Genomic DNA, 18,029 nt, shown 5'->3' on the forward strand with positions numbered 1-18,029 from the left:
TGGGATTAGGAGGCAGAGATCAGCCATGATTGATGGCGGAGTGGTGTGGAATGGCCTAATTCTATTCCGATAACTTGTGAACTTGTGTAGCAAGTCAGGAGGCAAAAGCAAGAAATGAGATGGAGGGATCTGAATTATGCACAGGTATATAAGAGATGGTTTTGGCATCATGGTAGGCACAGACATTGTGGGCCGAATGGCCTGTTCCTGTGCGGTACCCTTTTATGTTCTCACATATAAACATTCCAAGAAAATGTTTCCAAAAGATATCACTACAATGTGTTGAAATGAGTCATAATTTTAAATAATTTAAATATCTTATGAAAATGAATCCATGGATTGATAATTAAACATGAGGGAAATAGTTGTTGCACACAATTAGTCTTTTCACAGTGGGTAGCCACTTAAGATCAATAACAGAGTTCCAAGGATTATTCATTTGGGCCCATTCAATATTGCATTATACACAGTGACCAGCTATCCTCTTTTAATGAGCTTGTCTTCAATTATTTCGGAAGCAAAATTCTGCAGATGCTGGTAATCTGAAACAAAACCTGGCAGAAGACCTTAACTCTGTTTCTCTCTCCATAGATTCTCCATCGTTTGCCGAGTATGTCCAGCATTTCCTGTTTCAATTCTCCCATCAGGCAAAAGGTACAGAACCTGGCGTAGCAAGCTTACCACAGGAGCCTGTGCAGCAGAGAACAGACGCACTGCAGAGGCCCAGAAGAAACGCACCTTGCGCAAGGCCCGGGCTACCTCCACTTCCACTGCAGCAGCCATCCACTTGTGTCCTACGTGTGGACATGCCTTCCCGGCCCGGATTGGCCGCACCAGTCGCTTCTGGACCCACAGTCACCAATCCTCCAACTGAAAGTGAAGTCATGGTCATCTTCGAACCCGAAGGACCAACAACAACAACAAGAACAAGAACAACAACAACAACAACAACTGGAGTGTGAAAACACGTACCACTAGATTCGGGGACAGTTTCTTCCCAGCTGTTATCAGGCAACTGAATCATCCTACCATAACCAGAGAGCAGTGCTGAACTATTATCTATCTTTGATGACCCTCGGAGTATCCTTGATTGGACTTTGTTGGCTTTACCTTGCACTAAACGTTCTTCATCATTATTCTGTACACTGTAAATGGATCGATTGTAATCATGTATTGTCTTTCCACTGACTGCTTAGCATGCAACAAAAAGCTTTTCACTGTACCTCGGTACACGTGACAAAAACTGAACTGAACTTTAATTTTAACAAATTAAAATGCTTAATCTAGAAACTGCTTCTCTGATAGGATAAGAAGATAACTGCAGATGCTGGTACAAATCAAAGGTTTTTATTCACAAAATGCTGGAGTAACTCAGCAGGTCAGGCAGCATCTCGGGAGAGAAAGAATGGGTGACGTTTCGGGTCGAGACCCTTCTTCAGACTGATAGGATGTATTTTGACGTAGATTTATATGCGCTTTTCTACAAAAATTGTTTTGCCCATTGGGTGGCCACGGTGGCGCAGCGGTAGAGTTGCTGCCTTACAGCGCTTGCAGTGCCAGGGACCCGGGTTTGATCCCAACTGCGGGTGCCGTCTGTACAGAGTTTGTACGTTCTCCCTGTGACCGTGTGAGTTTTCTCCGAGATCTTTGGTTTCCTCCCACACTCCAAAGACGTACAGGTGTATAGGTTCAATTTGCTTGGTGTATGTGTAAAATTGTCCTTAATGTGTGTAGGATAGTATTAATATGCAGCGGGGATCGCTGGTCAGTGTGGGCCGAAGGGCCTGTTTCCGTGCTGTATCTCTAATCTATACTAAATCCACATTTCCATTGAATATTTACCCTATGCTGGAATCGGTCTTACTAATAAATCTCTATGGGAAGATTTTGTGGAAGAACGTTCTCATCCTCAAGAGAACCCAAATCATCAGCATCGACATAGGATTGTTGACCCTCTGAAAATCAGAATATCCTGTATCATTTCTCAGCAAAACTGTTCCTGGTGTCAAAAGATCTCATTACAATTCCTGTGCAGTGTAAAGATTTAATAAAACACCATTCTTCCTGTCATATGGCACACACTGTTGAATAAAATAAGGACAACAATGTCACATACACAGTGAAGCATTTTCTGTCTGCACAAGTTAATTTATGGTTAAGAGGAAGAATCCAATTGTTATTTGTTATGGTGTGATTATCCGACAGAACATGGTGTTGCAGCCCGGATTAGCATTCTGCTTAAATTGTTGTTTGCAACCCCCAACATCCCCTCGTGTGATGGATCGCGACGAGATAGATCAGATGTTGCTTTAATTCCCAACAGCAGATATTTGGACTCCGGCAGCACTGGGAAGCGATTTTGCAGCTGCCCAGCTGGGATGTCATTGACAGTGGCTTGTGCTGCCAGACAGGAATCATCATCTTTCCAGCTCTTCACCAGCACCACTGCTAGCAGTCGGTGCTTCCACAGGCGGTGGAGGTCAAGCAAAGGAATCATTGGGAGAGCATCTTGACAGTGAGGGGCGGATGGGAACTCCGGGGATAACGGAGATTCGCCAGCACCAAAGGACTTCCATTAATCGGCTGTCACCTCTGGAAGAGGGAAGCGGGTGGGTGGGCAGAGGGATTGTGGCAGACTGCTGTGAGTAATAGATGTACTGTAGCAGTAACTGAATGACTCATCGTGACAGACAAGACCAACCCATTTCTCTGCACGATACCAGTCATGAATTGCAGTAAATAGACACTATACATTCCAGGAACATCAGCCATCACAAGACATCCATCGCTGCATGCTAATCTCTTCACTGCATTTAAAAGTTTACACACATGGTGTGGCAAAAATATTATATTTAACAGGTTTGGGCAGATCTCCTGATCTGTCTAAATGTGTCGGAAGGAACTGCAGATGCTGGTTTAAACTGAAGATTTACACAAAATGCTGGAGTAACTCAGCGAATTTCTCCAGAAGATGGGTCTCGATCCGAAACGTCATCCATTCCTTCTCTCGAGAGATGCTGCCTGCCCGGTTGAGTTACCCCGGCATTTTGTATCTATCTTAGATTTGTCTAAAGGCTGGCAACAAAAAAAAACAAGCATTGCCAATGTTGTGAAGAAGAGTCTTTGACCTGAGACTTTAACTCTGTTTCTCTTTCCACAAGTGCTGTCTGACCCACTGAGTGCTTCCAGCATTTTTTATTTTTTCTTTGTTTTGGTGCCAATATTTCCCAGGTGCTTCAGCTGACTTCACACAAACTATGGAAGGAAATCAGCAGGAACTGAGCATTTCCAGATGCGGCTCTGCTCATGTACATCATGTATTGTCTTTCCGTTGACTGGTCAGCATGCAACAAAAGCTTTACACTGTACCTCGGTACGCGTGACAATAAACTGAACTCAAACTCAAAGCTTTCACTTGAAGTTGAATCAAGAAAGCACTGTCTGTCATCCCCGCCCCAAGAAAAATGATTACACCGAAGATAGGCACAAAATGCTGGAGAAACTCAGCGGGTCAGACAGCATCCCTGTATAGACGGAATGGGTGACGTTTCGGGTCCAGACCGTACTTCAGACTGAGAGTCAGGGGAGAGAGAGACACATTTACTTTGTTTTTTCCTCGATAACAACTGCAGGAAGTAAAACATGGTTTTCAAATAAACCCTCTGCTATATGTTCACTTATGGCACCACAGGATTGCTTGTTAAATTTGCCGTTATGCTTTCAGTATGGTTTTAAGACAAGAAATTATATTATATGGCACCACATTTCTGTTAGCGTTATCTCTTTCCTAGTTGCATTTCCTAACACCTGCTTGGTTTTTCCTTCTTTCCCTTTGCAGCTTTGCCTCTCATTTCCAACCCATGCCGGACTTTCACCCTGGGAAAGCCCCCCCCTTTTGCTCTGCCCGAACTACGAACTGCCCCTCCCCCTCTCACCCTGCAGCTCCCCATTCATTAACCTTTCCACCCACCTCCCACAGCTGCTCCTGGCTTTTGAAAGGTGGGGAAAGGATTTCACTTAAGGGTAAGAGGACCTTACAACTGGTCTGCTATCCGCTCACAACTGGAAAGCAACGACATGATCAGACTCGTCTGAGAAATTTAAAGCTGTTTTTATTATTTAAGCTACTGATGAAGTGAGTCTTTGAAAAACCAGAATGCTAAGCAAAGCATTGGCACAGTTAATTAATTGTGGTGAAAAGGAAGTGTTCAGCTTTCACACTCTGATCCACTTCAGTCGAGTAACCAACACCTAAGGAGAGATCTCAGAACTAAATATGCAAAGTGATAACAAAGGAATTAAGATTTTTTAAATGTGCGACAAGATTGGCAATCTAGATGAAAATCTAAATCTGTTTCACAAATGAGCTTAGTTCTTCATTATAACTGTTATTAATTTTGGAAGGTAATATTCTTTCTGAAAACTTGAAGTACTCAAAGTACCTTTACCAAAATTAAAACAATTGCAGTCTGCAGTTTTTCTACAATAATAGATTTTTTAAAATCTGCTTCTAAAAATACTAAGATATCAAAACAAACAATCTAACAATTGGATTCATGGGCTGCAAAGAAAGCCATTTAGATTTTAGATTTTTTTTAGATTTAGAGATACAGCGCGGAAACAGGCCCTTCGGCCCACCGAGTCTGCGCCGCCCAGCGATCCCCGCACATTAACACTATCCTACACCCACTAGGGACAATTTTTACATTTACCCAGTCAATTAACCTACATACCTGTACGTCTTTGGAATGTGGGAGGAAACCGAAGGTCTCGGAGAAAACCCACGCAGGTCACGGGGAGAACGTACAAACTCCGTACAGACGGCGCCCGTAGTCAGGATCGAACCTGAGCCTCCGGCGCTGCATTCGCTGTAAGGCAGCAACTCTACCGCTGCGCCACCGTGCCGCACCTTAGTCGTCATTTACTGAGGTTTTCTAGTTGTGTTTCACAAAACTGCTTCAGACATTGTCAGTTATTGTTATCCTAAATCTAACTTTTCTTTGTTTAACGAGGAAGAGATTTGTTTTCAGTTATTTTATGATTTATGCACATCATTAAGATTGACCTTGCAATTCCTACTGAAAATTGTGGTTAACACTTTCAAAGATATGTGAAGTTTTCATCCATATGCAACTATTCCTGTTTCTTCTATTAAATTACATAATCTTCATTTCCAAATCATATTTGATATTTTTAATATCTTTTGATAATGCTACACTTTTCCCTTGTAATCCAGCTGTCGTTTTACCCTGGAAATTGCTGACTTTATTAATTTTGTTCTGCAATGTGGGTAGTCTTGGCATGCCTGTAATAACTACCCACGCTGAGATCCACAAGGTAGTTCTGAATTTCTTTTCAAAGTGAAACCTTTCTGTCTTTCAACGCTGAGCTCGTCCCGGGCCTGAGCCTGTGACTTTGGCAATGGGTTAACTATCATCCTGCCTCTCTGTCTTCCTCATCTCTGTCTAAAATATCCATTCGCTTGTGGGAAAGGCCCTCATTGTCCACTAGCATGTTGAGGGTGATTGTAGCATGTTGAGTCTTCTTTACGCCATCTTCTGCGGAAATCCTCCCCAATTCCTTTCATAATTCCAGATTTGACTATTCCAAAGCATCTCTTGTTGCTCCGTCAGAATCTACTCTTTGTCACCTCAAAATCATCCAAAAAAATCTTTCACACAAAGGGTGGTGGGTGTACGAACCCAGCTGCCAGAGGAGGTAGTTGAGGCTGGGACAATCTCAACATTTAAGAAGCAGTTGGACAAGTACGTGGACAGGACAGGTTTGGAGGGAAATGGACCAAATGCGGGGCGATGGGACTAGTGTAGCTGGGACATGTTGGCCGGTGTGAGGAAGTTGGGCCGAAGGACCTGTGAAGGGTCTCGACCCAAAACGTTGCCCATTCCTTCTCTCCCGAGATGCTGCCTGACCCGCTGAGTTACACCACATTTTGTGTCTACCTTCGATTTAAACCAGCATCTGGAGGGGTTTTTTTCCTACTGTTTCCACACTGTATGACTCTATGACTCTATGACTCCATGACTCTAACTTATCTTCCTTGGTTTGCTGCATGTTAACTCAAACTCACCCATGACCCCTATGTTGCCAACCATCGTTGCCTTTCAATTGACCAACACTTTGATTTTGAAATTCTTCTCCTTATTTTCCAATAATCAAAGCCCATGTTTCTCGTCCATGAGCATCTCCCATCTATTTTCTGTACGTCTGCTCTTAATTCACTCCTCCCAGTCAGAGCAAGGATGGAGTTCCCCAGGCCCATACCTCTCACCCCACCAACCTTTGCCTTCAACGGATCGTTCTTTACAATCTTTAATACTTTCAACAAGTTTCCAGCACCAGACCCATATTCTCTTCCTCTTTCAGCATTCTGAGGGGACTGTTCCCTTTGTGACTTCCTGGTCCACTCTCATATCTCCGCAACCTCCTCTCCATCTCACAACACTTTCTCATGGAACTTGCAGGAGAAGTGCTTCTACATGGACTCTTCCCACCATAAAGGGAACGACAGCCAATCTGCTGGAGGAGCAGCAGGTCAAGTAGTATCTGTGGCTGATGTGGATGGGGGATGGAATTATCTATGTTTTGGGTTGAAATCCTGAATTGGGTCTGCGAATGGAAAGGGGAGATAACTATGGCAGAGAGACAGTGTGAGGCAGAGACCAGTATGGGTAGGTGGATCTAGGAAAGGTCAGGGACGATGGGCAGATAGGAGCTAGGGAAGCGAGGGGGAGGGTGAAATTGAGAGAGTGAGGCAGGTGGATGATAGGTGGAGGTAGACGAAGAAAGGTAGAAGGAGCCAGGTGAGGTGAAGAAAGGGTGAAAGTGGTGACGGTTAGGTGGGTGGTAAGCAGGAACACAAAGGATACCAGTGCTGCAAACTGATAAGTAAGGAAGGTGATAAGAAGAAGACAAAGAATGTATCCCATTCCTTCCATCCCGAGATGCTGCCTGTCCCGCTGAGTTACTCCAGCATTTTGTGTCTATCTACGGTTTAAACCAGCATCTGGGGTCTGCAGAAGGGTCTCGACCCGAAACATCAGCCATGCCTTCTATCCAGAGATGCTGCCTGTCCTGCTGAATTACACCAGCATTTTGTGTCTATCTGCAGTTCTCTCCTACACAAGGTGACAAGAGGAACTGTTGGGGTGGGGGCGAAGGGCAGATGGACCAGTGGAAGAAGGTTGATTAAGTGGGTAGAATGCGTATGTGGATGAAACCAGGAGGGGAAACGGGAGCCTAACAATCCTTTCAGGTGAAGCAATGGTTCTCGTGTACTGCCTCCAATTTACTGAACACCACCCAACCTTCATTTTTACATTCTGAGATCCCCGAACTCTGTATTTTTAATTTGATACCATTCCCTTGAAGGACATTGGCATAGGTTTATTACGTCAGAGATCTTACATAAATGGAAAGTATTATTGAAGCCCTTTTCCTCAAATGCCAATTCTCCTATGATGGTGCCAGTTATGACATTTCAGGATTTTGACCCAATATAATAGTCCCAGCAAGATGGTTTGTGACTTGGAAGCACTCAATCGTGGCACAAATTAAATGGCTCTTAATCAGTTTAGGATCAAAATAGGAAAACTCATTTGAAGGAAGCTTAGTGGCTTTCTGCACCATATGCAATCAGGTTTACAACAATGATTCCAGGAATGAGTGGGTTAGTATATGATGAGCGCTTAACGCACTGGGACTCCACTCACTGGAGTTTAGAAAGTTGAGGGGGGAACCACATTGAAACTTACAGAATAATGAAAGGCATAGATAGAGTGGATGTGGAAAGGATGTTTCCACTGGTGGGAGAGTCTAGAACCAGAGGTCATAGAATTGAAGGGCGCTCTTTTAGAAAGGAGGTGATGCGGAACTTCTATAGTCAGTGGGTAGTTAATCTGTGGAACTCATTGCCACAGAGGGCTGTGGAGGCCGTCAGTGGATTTTTAAGGCAGAGGTAGACAAATTCTTGATTAGAACGGGTGTCAAGAGTTACGGGGAGAAGACAGGAAAATGGGATTAGGAGCAAAGATCAGCCATGATTGAATGGCGGAGTGGACTTGATGGGCCAAATGGCCTAATTCTACTCCTATAACTTGTGAACCTGTGAGCTGATGAGCCCTACCAACAGCAGTCACAGTACTGTGGAGCATGTACGGACGGGTACTGTGGTATGGGTGAAGAGGACTGTATGAGTGTCAGAGGTTATGGGGTGAAGGCAGGAGAATGGGGCTAGGAAGGAGAGATAGATCAGCCATGGTTGAAAGGAAGGGTAGACTTGATGGGCCGAATGGCCTAATTCTACTCCCATTCCTATGACCTTATTATTTTCCTTATGATCTTGTGAGCCACTCAAATAGTCACCCTGTTTTGGATGGTGCTAAGGTCCTTAATTGCTGCTGGAGTTGCATCCACCCAAATGGGTGAACATCTGCACATTGAGTTTGGATCTGTTAGATGGTGGAATACAGGTGGGGGGCCATGGAAAAAATGAACGGCATAAGTCGGAAAGAAGCCATCTGACCCCTGTTTTCATAGTGTCCAATTAGTTCCATTACCTAACCCTTTCTCATTGTCCTCCATTTGTTTCTGTCAAATATCTTTCCAATTCCTATTTGAAACCCCTAATTGATTCTCCTTGCATCAACCATTCAGATAGTGCCTTCAGTTGATAATTACTTAGTGCGAAATAAATACTGCTTCTATCTCCTGTGGTTCTTTTGCCAATCATGTTAAACCTGTGCCTACTACTTCGTGACTATTATACCAATGGGAACAATCATCTTTGCTCACCTCATTGAGATCCTTCCTGAAGTTGTTTATCAACTCTCCTCCTAACAGATCCTGTTCTAGGGGGAACAATTCTTACTTTTGTGTAGGAAGGAACTGCAGATGCTGGTTTAGACTGACGATAGACACAAAATGCTGGAGTAACTCAGCGGGACAGGCAGCATCTCTGGATAGGAATGGGTGTCTTTTCAGGTCGAGACCCTTCTTCAGACTTACTTTTGAATTTGCCTATATGACTGAAGTCCCTCAACCCTGGATTTATTGTAATAAATCTATATGGCACCTCCTTTAAGACCTTCACATTATTAAAATATACTGCCCAGAATTCAATGGTTCTCCAATGGTGGCCAAATAGTTGCTACACAAAAGTCGATGACTTATTTTATGCTTGGTACTTCTGTTTATAAATTAAGGATCTCATATGCTTTCATAATAATTTTTAAGTGCGTTTTCACATAAACGCATAGTTCCTTATTCCTGCACCCATGTTAGAAATCTATATTATATTGCATCGCCTCCTCCTTAAAACCAAATGCATCACTTTGCATTTTTCTGCATTAAATTCCATCTGTTATTTTGTTCACCTCGCAGATTGCTTTATGTTCTGTTGACATTTATCATTGTCTTCCTCATTTTACCACAGTTCAAAGTTTTGTGGTATTGACAGGTTTTGAAATTGTCTCACGTACATCCAAGTCCATCAATACATATCGTTAAGCAGCAATCCTAGTACTAATATTTAACAGTTGTATTCCTAATCCAATTTGCAACTGTTCATCAATACTTATTTCCTCTTCCTCAGTTTAGTTTCACTGGTCTCATTATGCTTTATTCCATACAGGAAAGCCTATTGTGCAGATCCTAATCAAATATCCATAAGGAGATGAAGAAAAACTTCTTAATTATCCTTAATAATCTTATATGTTTCAATAAGATCCCCTCTCATCCTTCTAAATTCCAGCGTATACAAGCCCAGTCGCTCCAGTCTTTCAACATACGACAGTTCCGCCATTCCGGGAATTAACCTAGTGAACCTACACTGCACTCCCTCAATAGCAAGGAGAGAAGGAATGGGTGACGTTTCGGGTCGAGACCCTTCTTCAGACTGAACAAGGACACCCAGATCTCTTTGTACTTCCCCTATTCCTAACTGCAGTTTTCCTAATTGCAGTGTCATCGGGGGTTGTGGGGCCTCGAGATGGTACATCAATGTTTCTTTTGAAGTGAGCATTGACAGCTCATCCAGGAGGGATGAATCACTGTGACTTGATTTACTATTTGGTTTTGCCTTGTAGGGGTACAGGTCCTCCCACATCTGCCGCACATCTGCCTAAACCAACAGCCTCCAAAGGGTCTTTTTGTTTCCCTGATGGCTTTCTGGAGGTCATACCTGGACATCATACCTGGACTTCATACTTTGGCTTTGATCAGGCTACCTACTCTTGGTAAGGTTCCATTCAAACCATTTCCTTCTGTAGGCTGCGCACATTTTGATTCCAGTTTCGTTATACAGTTATGGACTCCAACTTACCCTGGGCAGATATAATTCAGCACGTTTAAATTGCCTCTTCTCCAGTTAAATAATCTTTACTCCAGATTGTTGCTTGTCCGTTTCCATTATTCACATGAACCTTATTGTACTACGAACAATATATCCCAAGTGATTCCAGCATTGACACAAGCTTCACATCATGCACATCATTCACTAGAATGAGATCCAGCAAAGTCACTTTCCTTACGGGACGGGACAAATTCTGATCAGGAAAATTCCCTGGAAATCATTTCAGAAATTCTTCCCTCTGCTTACTCTTCCTCTGGTCTTTATTAGCATTGTATCGAAACGTATAAGATTATTAAGGGGTTGGACACGTTAGAGGCTGGAAACATGTTCCCAATGTTGGGGGAGTCCAGAACAAGGGGCCACAGTTTAAGAATAAGGGGTAGGCCATTTAGAACGGAGATGAGGAAAAACTTTTTCAGTCAGAGAGTTGTGAATCTGTGGAATTCTCTGCCTCAGAAGGCAGTGGAGGCCAATTCTCTGAATGCATTCAAGAGAGAGCTGTATAGAGCTCTTAGGGATAGCGGAGTCAGGGGGTATGGGGAGAAGGCAGGAACGGGGTACTGATTGAGAATGATCAGCCACGATCACATTGAATGGCGGTGCTGGCTCGAAGGGCCAAATGGCCTCCTCCTGCACCTATTGTCTATTGTAGGCATTCCCCATAGTCACTACTCAATGATTCTTGTAGGTCTGTAAATTCCATGTAAATGTGTTCCTTCATATAATTCTCATTAATTGGTGACCAAGAGATAATCTCTTGAGATTATTTACACATGCAATTTACCAATTTTGCACCATGCTTAGTACACATCCAGTATAAAGCTAGCTTGGAACTATGTGTATTCTCTCTCACTTTGATATTTCTTGTTCCTTTAATTGTCTTGCATTACCTTGTTATTGCTGTATCATGGTCTCTCTTCACCCATTAATTTAAGGTTGATCCAAAATAGTTAACAAAACCCTCCCACCCACGTGGTCATCACTACCACCTATGAGGATATGGATCCCAACTCTGCTGAGGTGCAATTTGTTTGGCTCTTGTAGACCAAACTCCCTTCGGGATTAATCCCAATGCCAAGAATTTCACCTTCATTTTCCTACACTGTTCAATCCAATGTGCCATCATTTATCCCATCCTCTAGTTCCATCGAATTGGAGAGCATGGAAAAAGGCTCAAGCATCCATGTCGACCATAATGTTCTTTCTAAACTAATCCATTTTGCCCGTGTTTAGCTGATATCCCTCTACTTCTTCCTTATTTTTACTCTTTCTCTGGTCTTTTTTAGGATTGTTACTCTAGCTGAGTTACTTCAGCTTTTTGTGTCTATCTTCTCTCTAGTTCTTTCCGATCCATGTACCAGATTGTCTTTTAAATGTTGTTATTGTACCTGCCTCAACTACTCCATCTGGCAGCTCACCCTATATGTCCACACCTCTCTATGTGAGAAAGATACCCCTCAGGTTCCTAATAAATCTTGTCCCTTTTGCACACTGGTGTTGATTTGCCTAGTCTGAGAAAAAGACTGTGCATCCACCCCATCTATTCCTCTCATTTTACACATCTCTATCAGGTCGTCCCTCACTCTCTTGCAATCCAAGGAATAAATTCCTCATCTGCCCAATCTATCTCTATAGTTCGGGTCCTTGAATCCTGGCAACGTCAACGTAAATCTTCTTTGCACCTTCTCCAGCTTATTGGCATCTTTCCTTAGCCAGAGGAAGTAAAACTGAACATAATACTCCAAGTGTGGCCTTGTCAATGTCTTGTACAACTGCAACTTAATTTGCCCTGGACCAGCCGTACTGAAGCTATGGCTGAGAAAGCACTTCCTTAGAAGGCTTAGGATGTTTGGTATGTCCCCAACAACTCTCACCAACTTCTACAGATGCGTAGTACAAAGCATTGCATCACGGCATGGTTTGGGACCAGCTCCATGCAAGACCACAAGAAAGTGCAGAGAGTTGCAGCCCAGACTGTTGCGCAAGCCAACCTCCTTTCCATTGGCTCCATCTACACTTCACACTGCCTTGGCAAGGCCACCAGCACCATCAAGAACCAGTCTCACCCTGACCACTTCCTTTTCACCCCTCTCTCATCAGGCAAGAGGTACAGAGGTTTGAAAACGCATACTTCCAGATTCAAGGACAGTTTCTTCCCAGCTATTATCACACAACTGAATCATCCTCTCACCAGCTAGAGTGCAGTCCTCATTGGAGACCTTTGAACAATCTTTAATCGGCATTAATCAGACTTTATCTTGCACTAAATAATATACTCTTTATCCATTGTCTATACACTGTGGATAGCATGATTATTCTCATATATATAGTCTTTTCTTTGATTGGATATTACGCAACAGAAGCCCTTTACTGTACCTTGGTATACGTAACAATAAAATGGACTAAACTACCTACAATGCCAGTTTCAAGGAACGATTCATCTGTGGTCCTGGATCGCGCTACTCTAAAACACTTCCTCAGGCTGGAACCGTTCATTGTGAAGATCCTGCCCTGGTTAGACTTCCCAAAATGCAACACCACACACTTATCTCCACTAAACTCATTTTGTCATTCCTCAGCCCACTTGCCCAGCTATTCATGATCCCTCTATAAACTTTGATAAATATCTTCACTGTCTACGATACCATCTATTTCAGTACTACAAGCACGTGGAGATTACTAATTCTGAGGTCTTATTTTCCCAACAACCTAACTTGGCCACTAAACTTCATCCTCCTTTCTGCCTATATCAAGTACCTGGTAGCAATATGGTTTTTGACTCTAGCAGTTCACTCTCTGCTCTCTCGCTGGTTTTTGCCCACTCAGTGACGTTATGGGAGATAACGTGTTGGAATCACTTTAGTGTCCATGGAAACATTCACCATTCCCTCTCCCTGACTATTAAATCCTCTATCACAATAGATATCCTGACTTGTTTATCCTTCTCCAACCCTCACCCTACTCCCAACACGGTCACTCCTGTAAACCTGAACCATCCATGGCACCATGCGTTTGGTATCCCAGGGGAAATCACTACTGTATTCAGAGCTGAATATCCAGTAGAGTTTTGCACTACCTGCTTCATGCTTCATGCTTGCCCGGTAACCTCTTCCCTCACCATCAGCACATCCTTAGCCAAGGGAAAGGTGACTTCCTAAAACGTAGTATTTATGCAGTGCCAAGCCTCATACATGGACTGTGGTGGCTTCAGCTGATTCAGCTCCCAAGCCAAGAGATGCCCTACCTTCCCTGTATCGAGTGGGCCACTGACTAAACATTTACTAAATCTAAAAAACTTTAGTTATTATTATGTGTGAATCAAATCACTTATATTTTAATATTAATGAATCTAATTTAAGCTATTAAAACTACTCTGGATCATTATATCTCTTCCTTGACTCCATAATATTTAGCACACAATGAAAAGAGCCAATGATGACAAAGTACTAAGTGTAAGAAAATAACTGCAGATGCTGGTACAAATCGAAGGTATTTATTTCACAAAATGCTGGAGTAACTTAGCAGGTCAGGCAGCATCTCAGGAGAGAAGGAATGGGTGATGTTTCGGGTCAAGACCCTTCTTCAGTCTGAAGATCAGGCAGCATCTCAGGAGAGAAGAAATGGGTGACGTTTCGGGTCAAGACCCTTCTTCAGTCTGAAGAAGGGTCTCGACCCAAAACGTTACCCATTCCTTCTCTCCTGAGATGCTGCCTGACCTGCTGAGTTACTCCAGCATTTTGTGAAATAAATGACAAAGTACTTAATCCCATCTCTGCTCCTGCTGCTTTGTGTTGACATGGCTGATCCAGTTAAGATTCAGATCAGTGGTAATCACCATGATGTGTCGGGGATGTTTGGATGGATGATCAGGACAAGGGGTTGGAGATTTTTGCTGAAAATGCTTCACTGCCATACGTTTTCATTGTCATTTGCCATCTGAATCCTGAAGGCTTTGAGTAGCTACCAGTTGGCATGGGCAAAGCCTGCAAGAGCGATGGTGACTGATTCAACAGTAGCTTTGAGAAGTGAGTCATATATATACCTGAAAAGAGAAGAACTTGTAAGTTAGAGATCAGAGAGATGTATTGAAGATGGTTCAGTAACGGGTCAACCAATCGAGTCTCATAATGCTGTATTGTAGATGGTTCAGTAACGGGTCAACCAATCGAGTCTCATAATGCTGCATCACTTCTGCCATTAGTTATAGATCATAAGACCTTAAGAGATAGGAGTAGAATTAGGCCATTCGGCCCATCAAGTCGACTCTGCCATTCAATCATGGCTGATCTATCTCTCCCTCCTAACCCTTTATAACCCCTAACTCCTTATAATGAATGAATTGTTAGAATTAAGGACTTTGAAGTGGATAAAATACATTTGCCGTGCCTTTTTGGCTGACTCCCTGACCGCTCTTTCAATGAAGTGTCGGTATTCTAACATTTGATCCTCATACTGGACAATCAGACTGTTGTTTATCGTTCTCCTTCCATGTCTTTCCACAGCACCATTAATCTTCAAGAGAAGCGCAGTGCATTAAATTATTTCTTAAACTGAAATGTTATATTCAAACCTCACCCATTTTGGGCATGAAATAAATTCGGAAACTCAAAACAAAAACTGGGTCAGAACGATATTTAAGCACCTGTTGGTGTAATACCTGGTTATGACACTTGTGCCTATTGATCAGTAATCCTCATGAATTTGTATGCAGCTCTGAATTCCAGCTGTTGGGGATTATTGAACCTCTACCAATATAAGAAAAAGCATGAAGGCAGAAAGCAGGTAAACACTTCAGTGATTCTCTTTGTAAGATGGACATCTTCTTTCTCTGCAAGCATGCAGCCCACTTTCCACTGACTGGAGAGTTCACTTGAAGCTAAGCAAAATCTAATGCTTCGTGACACAAGTATTCAAGAGGACCAGGGGGGGAATTAACCAATGACAACCATGTGGACCAGCACCTTTTGGACACATAACAGAATCTGTAACTTATTGACAGTCATACCAGTAAAAAGGTAGAATTCAGAGATGACAGATACTGAGCTGGATGATCAGCCATGATCATATTGAATGGCGGTGCAGGCTCGAAGGGCCGAATGGCCTACTCCTGCACCTATTTTCTATGTTTCTATGTTTCTATAAAGGGGAACCACTTAGTGTTGCTTTACGTAGGAAATGGAGTCCAATCAGGTTTATTTTTTTGTTTAGTTTAGTTTAGAGATACAGCGCGGAAACAGGCCCTTTGGTCCCGACCACCGACCCCTGCATATTAACACTACCCTACACACACTAGGGACATTTATACCAAGCCAATTAACCTACAAACCTGTACATCTTTGTAGTGTGGGAAGAAACCGAAGGTCTCGGAGAAAACCCACCCAGGTCACGGGGAGAACGTACAAATACCATACCAACAAGCACCCATATTAGGATTGAACCCAGGCCTCTGGCACTGTAATGTAGTAGCTCTACCACTACACCATCTTTCTGGGACTTTCTACCACTGCACCATCGTGCCACCCTTTCTGGGACCTTTATTGTTCATGTTTGACATTGGGAACTTAGAATGGAATTAAAACACAATTGGAAAAACTTGTTGAATTGGGACCATGTGAGCATTATGGAGCACTGCAACAAATTACAAAAGAAAATCAATAAACTTGCACAATGCCAAACGAATTTGAAAGGAAAGTGTGAGGGAAACACATGAAATGCCGGAAACATTCAGCAGGCCGGGCAGCATCTGCGGAAAGGGAAACCAAGTCAATGACCCAAATCCGAGACTTTTCACCCATTCCAACACAGGATTTCTCTTTCTGCAGATGCTGCCTTGCCTGATGTGTGTTTCCAGTGTTTTATGGGGTTTTTTAAATGGTCTTTATAAAGATGAAATATTCCATTTTCGTAATAAGAGTAGAAATAGCATTTACTACTCAGAAATTAATATAAATGGAGTGCAGGAGCCAAGGAATCTTGGCTTGCACACAATGATCTAAAACTAGTGATGCAGATTAAAATCATTTCAAGAAAGCAAAATGGATGGCATTGATAAATGAGAAATCAAACTAAAGTTTGATTTGACCATTGATCATACTGCACTTGGAATGCTTCGTACAATCCTGCTCAATATTTCATGAAAATAATAGAGAGGGCCTTGTGAAATGCAAGAAAAGGTTTACATCATAGCAGATGATGTGGGATCAAGAAGAATGGAGAGAGATCAGACTGCATCATTTATCAGCATGGACATGAAGAGCCTGTTGCAATTTCATGTAATTCTGTCTAATTCACTTTCTAATATGAAGGAACTATGTGCTGGAAAATAAGTGACTGGGCAAGCCACAAAGCAACAACAAAAAAACATGTCGATTTGACCATTAATGCAGCACGATTGCACTGATATGCATGAATACACCATCTTTAAAAAGAGTAAAATACCATGGGAAATTATCTGGTATATCTATATACTAAAACTCGTGTTTGTTTGTTTGTTTGTTCCTGAACTACCGCCACAACAGTACACAATAGCACAACACTTTTAGGCCCACCTTACTCACCGTCGTCCTTTTGGTGCTGATGGAAGAAGTTTCATTGAAATCGGTGTTATATTTTTAAAGTTATTCACATTTTAAAATTTAAATCTTTCTCCTAGGGAGGGAGGGAAGGAGGGAGGGAGGAGGATGAGAGAGGATAAGGGGGGTTGAGGGGGATAGAGTGGGGGGGGGGAAGGGGATGGAGGGAGGGCGAGGAGGGGGGAGGGGGAGGGGGAGGATAGAGTGGGGGGGGGGGGTGGGGATGAGGGGGAGTTGGAGGGGGAGGGGGAGGGGGAGGGGGAGGGGGTGCTGCACCAATGCAGGAGAAGTTTGGGCCCAACGGGTCCACTTGATCTAGTGTTAATTATATGTCTCAGGCTCACACATAAATCAATGAAATGAAGGCACTCAGTTAGAGGCCACCAATAGAAAAAGTGACCTAAATGTCTGACCAGACGGATGATATAACAGCCCATTTTCAAGAACCTCAGTCTCATTTAGTGAAACAAGTCAAAGACTGAGCCTTTTCAAAGAAAGGAGATTATGCTCTTAACACGAGGTTTCAATCTTCATGCTACCTTTCGCTACAAGCTTCCAGCCTGATGTTAGCTTCCATCACATGACCGAATGCATGTCACAATTGCAATGATAGCCCACACACAGATGTCAGCCACATGCACAGCATCAATTCAAGGACACTTAGTCATCGGTAGTGATAGCGGTTGAGTTTCTAACCTAACTGCTAATTCCAATTTATTCTGCAGTTTCACTATCCGGTTTAATGTTGCTTGTGATAGATTAACAGCTTCTTTAAAACTGAACTTGCAGTTAAATGTAGCAACTTGCTTGGCCCCGTGTTCAGGAGCACAGAGGAGCAACAAAAGCAGAGGATCCAGCAAAAAGATAAATCATAATCAAAATAAATCAGTGAAAAATACTGCAAAATTGGTTTCTCACCTTCCCCCGCCATTCATCAACAAACCCTCCTCCTTCTTTCAGACCTTTGCAAGTCTCTTTTTTCACTTCACTCCCAGCTACTAACTCCCAACAAGTTATTCCCAACAAGTAACCTCGTTTGATACCTTTGTTGACGGTGTCATTAATATTCATTAACTGTGCCATTGGAG

General features: G+C 42.9%; 1 protein-coding gene across 3 annotated transcripts in view; it reads left to right on the forward strand.

Moving 5' to 3' along the window:
- LOC144599125 (uncharacterized) overlaps positions 1-1,522 on the forward strand; it is a 37,619-nt gene extending 36,097 nt beyond the window's left edge. For 2 of the 3 annotated variants that reach the window (XM_078409845.1, XM_078409846.1), the window contains exon 3: positions 592-1,522. In XM_078409845.1, coding sequence (XP_078265971.1) covers positions 592-962 — 371 coding nt within the window. In that variant the 3' untranslated portion in view covers positions 963-1,522. The remainder of the gene's footprint in view (positions 1-591) is intronic. The other variant, XM_078409849.1, reaches the window with a different exon arrangement.
- The last annotated feature ends 16,507 nt before the right edge of the window (positions 1,523-18,029 follow it).

Source organism: Rhinoraja longicauda, chromosome 13, assembly GCF_053455715.1.
Source record: "Rhinoraja longicauda isolate Sanriku21f chromosome 13, sRhiLon1.1, whole genome shotgun sequence".
NCBI lineage: Eukaryota > Metazoa > Chordata > Chondrichthyes > Rajiformes > Arhynchobatidae > Rhinoraja > Rhinoraja longicauda.